Below are 4,658 nucleotides of genomic sequence, written 5' to 3' on the forward strand. Positions count from 1 at the left end.
TCGACTCTAGAGGATCCCACATACATGCATTTACTATATATATATATATATATATATATATATATTTATATATATATTTAATGTATTATATATACATTATATATTAGAATATATATATATATATATATATATATGTATATATATACATATATATATATATTAAATAAAAATAGAGATATAATATATATGTATATATATAAATAAAAATATACAAATATATATATATATATAAATACAACATAAGTCAATGTATATATAAATATATTTGAATATACATATATATATATACATATATATATATATATATATATATATATATATATTTATTAAGATACATGTATATTTATATTTATATACATTATATATATATACAAATATATATATGTATATGTATATATATATATATATGTGAAGATACATATATATTTATATATATATACATTATATATATATATATATATACATAATATATATAAATATATACATTATAAATATATATACATATATATATATATATATATATATATATATGTGTGTGTGTGTGTATCTTACATGTGCATGAATAAATACTTACTAACTCGCAATAATAACCATACTAGTCGAATGGCATGACATCCTATAAAACATATACGAATGTAAATGTATTCAAATAATGACTTACTCGGCGTTCATCTCATTGACCTTTTTTCTTGCCGCAATGGCTCTCAATATCCTTAAAATATATCGCAGGACATTGAGATGCATATCCGGCATGATCATTGCCAATTGCATGAAGGTTTCGTCGTTGTCTAGTGCTCTGTGATTAACCATAGAGAGATTCATGTAAACATCTACAATATGTATCTCAGAGCTGCCGAGGCAAGTTTTATGCTAAGTACAAGCACACGCTATCACATCACTTCCAGCTATATGCACACACAACTTCTCAAGCACGACTTACCTTTCGAATTCGTTCAATTCGCTGGAGTTGATGATGGGCTGTGGAAGGTTTTTTATGTAGACCTTTAGTAGTCCGGTGAGGACTCGAGAGTCCTCCACCTCAGAGAGCAGCCCCTTCACATCAGCGTTGGGTAATTCGATCTTTTTCTCCAGCAGCTGGATCTGCTTAAGCCCGCCTGGGAGGCGGAAGATGCCTTTGGTGGTTAAAAACCTGTATCGGAGAAAGTACATTTCATGGATTAGACCGTCTGTAAGGTATATTTTGTGCATAAATTGTTCGACTGCACCGACTCACCCGTGGTACACACGACCATATGCACAAATTTTATCGGTATAAGTAATCATTGCAAGCTAATTAAGCTATCATCACATCTAAAACTTACTCTTTACGAGAGATCTGAGATCCAAGCTCGTATAAAAATTCTGGTACGGCAGCTTTAATCTGCTTCACGTACGTCAAAGCTTGCGCTGCCAAGTTTTGGCCGATATATTTGGCCGTCTTAGATGGAGCCTGCACGATAAATACCACAAATATTACAAGGTACGATCGATTAGCAGTGTGACTTATTTTTACACATCCAAAGTGAACATAATCAAAAAGTATCCCTCATCATACTTCTTGGACAGCTGTATTCAATGTATCAGAACAAAAGGATGTGACCCTGGTGAGCGAGGGAAATGTGATACACATACCGTTGTGGCTGGAGTGTACAAATCCGGCGTAATCTCCTTCCTCAAGAGCGCCGAGAAGGACTCCGAAGGGCCGTACAATTGGTAACATGTCTATATAGCAAAATGATGAATCAAACATGTCAATAAGCTAAAAATGAATAGTAATTGAAAAAACAAAGCCAATCCACTGCCTGGATTAGTATTAATCTGTTCAGCATCGAACCAATGTGCACGAAGAGATCAGTGACGAACCTTGGCTGGAAAAGCCGCTCGCGCAGCAAATGTGGCAGATGCAATTCCGTTAAGAGACATACTGAATTATAATGTTATTGTATTTAAACTGCGTGTGTTTAAAATAAAATAAAGAGAGAATGAGTGTGTCAAATTATTATATGCTGTATTTAATAGTGTGTAAAACTGTAAACACTTTGTCTTTGGTGTTTCCACTTTTTAGAAATGATATAACGGGCCTGGGGAATAGGGATTGGAGTTACTATAAATAACTAAACACAACATGGCGGCTGCGGCATTGCACTCTAAAGGAAACATGGAGGGTTATGGCTTTTAGGCTATACGCGCATTGCGCAACAGCGTAGAGACCGTCGTCCAGAGCGGATGAAACATGAACACCAAAATGCGAAATGATTCGCTCATACTTTTAAGTTTCAAATCTTCGTCATCAGTTTATCGTCGTATAATCTGATAGTATTGTTCTGATTGGATTTCTATTGGGAAACTTGTCAGTGGAGTGCCAATGAATTCCGTCGGCAATTTTACCAGCGTTAAAATAACAAAAATTCGTAAAACTCCTGACCTATGAGGATATGAGGATATATCTAGATATGCTCTATGATGTAACAGGTTAACAGAAGCTTTACGATGGGTGTATAAATTTTACTTTTTGAGTGATGTAATATAATCTTCACTCTGTAGTGGAGGAGATATAATAGCAGATAGAGTAAAATTGAATGTTGCACGACAACGGTATGTATTCATAAAATCAATGTCAATAGCGCTATGATTTGAAATGGACTATCAGTTGAAATTCAGCAGTTTAAAAGGGTGAGGTGATTATCAGGTAATCAGGGCTTAAACACATTTGGCTTTGTCTTTGAAATATTGGGATAATATAGTTGGTTGTACATGCTATTGTATTCAGGGCTTAAACAAATTCGGCTTCGCCTTTGAAATATTGAGATAACATAGTTGGTTGAAACATGCTATTGTGACCTTACCAAATAAGTTCGTGTAAAGAAACTGTGCTCTCCCGATTCCCGAACAATGAAGTTGAAGAGAAAGGTAGGGGATTTCAAATACACGGTGGAGAACCAAACGATAAGTATGCCTTTACTCTAGTACCTCTAATGGAAAACCATATCAATAGCCTCCAGACGGATATATAGCCACACAACTCTAGTTATTGGTCACAGTAATGGCCCCCAGACAGCGACGTAATAACATAAGGTGACAGCCACTTATGTGTGCTGTGTGAGGAATCCTAACAGTCTCCTGTGATCAGTGTCGCATTGTGCTCTTCCTAGGCTATATCACTTTCCGCCGCAGACGAAGCTCCACAGACCGAGAAGTTTTGCGAATATGTTATAATTGCAATTTCGAAGCCACATACATTGCCGGTTGATTCACGTGGTGCTTAACCATGTGACAAACACTCCACAAATGCCGCTATATGTGTATGTTTATATAAATAAATATACAGAAAACAACACAAAACAAGTACTTCGATATCCATTTGTCAACAGTGATGGATGTTCAGCAACCACCCTCCACCAATTTACATGCGCTTTCTCCTTGTCAAGTCCGTAGCAGCTGTCCCGCTAAAAGCGATGCATTCTCGCTTTTCAGGATTTAATACAATTTGGAATTGAATCAATTGATGATACGTTCATACATAAAAATACTCATTCCTTCTAAAAAAAACACACATCCCTGTTGCTATGGTCCCTAGATGCCTCCTTCTAAGGTTTACTACAAAGTGGAACACACTCTACCCTATATTATTTGAAATGATCAATTCTATGGATCCCTTGTCCCAACGCATTACTACTAAGCAAGTGGTGTGGTTAGGCGAGACGCCCATAACACTCAGAATGGGACAGGTTGCCTCTCCACGCCTCTAACTTCTCTAGCTATCTCAACTAACTCTAAAATGTTTATTGTATACTACCATGAATTGCTGCTCGAATTCTCCAAGAACGTGGTAGATTTTTATTTCACCCTCTATTACAAATCATTAAACTCTACATTTTGCAATAGAAATGTTTTTGTTTTTTTTAAACATAACCAAAAAATATGATCAATTTAGGGGGCTATGTACGAAAAATCACAAGGAATAAATGCCAACCGATCTTTCAATAAATAAATATGACAAGGTCGTTATATTTGAGTATATACTGACAACTGTAGACGTATTTATGTATTTATTTAGTACAGACACAGTAGACTCTCTAGACAGTAGTCTACAAGTTGTATTTAAACACTATTTTTAACTATCCATACATCACTACATTATTCGACCTCAATGACAATCCGAATCCCATTGTTCCCGCATACAAGTCCTTGGACCTTTTAAAACAGTCCTTTGAACATCTACAACAATTCTACATACCATGATACAAGCCTTTAAGATTGGATTTTATAAATATTGCTATACAACATATAACTCTATTAATGCTGATCAAGCAACAAAAATACTTAGAATGACGATATCTCCATATTTGGACCGGTCCTGTTGTCCTGACGCCATCTGCTCGGCTCGGTTGCGTACAAACTTGTGCTCGCCATCGCGCACCGCCTCTACAGCCGGTTGCTCATTCTTCTTCGATGGCTGTAAAAATATTTGGTAATCGGAGGGGGTTTTGTGGACACCAACATAAGTGGTTGTGTGGTGCATGTAAAAGTGTGTGCCTGAGTTTCCGCATGCGTTTGCGCCCGAGTGTGTGCATGAGTATTTGAATAAGTGCGTACTATTTAAAATTAATACTTGTAGCGCAGTTTGTTATTGAAACCATATGTTTGACCATATTATA

The 4,658-nt window shown here is 35.8% G+C and overlaps 2 protein-coding genes across 2 annotated transcripts in view; both read right to left on the reverse strand.

Annotated features, from left to right (window-relative positions):
• Positions 1-657: 657 nt before the first annotated feature.
• Positions 658-1,923, reverse strand: SARC_07159 (hypothetical protein; the record flags this gene model as incomplete). Its single annotated transcript, XM_014298909.1, has 5 exons — positions 658-796; positions 941-1,150; positions 1,323-1,450; positions 1,633-1,722; positions 1,864-1,923. The coding sequence occupies 5 exons, from the start codon at positions 1,921-1,923 to the stop codon at positions 658-660; spliced, it is 627 nt and encodes a 208-aa protein (XP_014154384.1).
• Positions 1,924-4,306: 2,383 nt separating this feature from the next.
• SARC_07160 (hypothetical protein) overlaps positions 4,307-4,658 on the reverse strand; it is a gene marked incomplete at its 3' end in the record, with an annotated part of 764 nt that continues 412 nt past the window's right edge. The window contains exon 2 of the mRNA XM_014298910.1: positions 4,307-4,456. Coding sequence (XP_014154385.1) covers positions 4,307-4,456 — 150 coding nt within the window. The remainder of the gene's footprint in view (positions 4,457-4,658) is intronic.

This window comes from Sphaeroforma arctica, assembly GCF_001186125.1.
Source record: "Sphaeroforma arctica JP610 unplaced genomic scaffold supercont1.548, whole genome shotgun sequence".
NCBI lineage: Eukaryota > Ichthyosporea > Ichthyophonida > Sphaeroforma > Sphaeroforma arctica.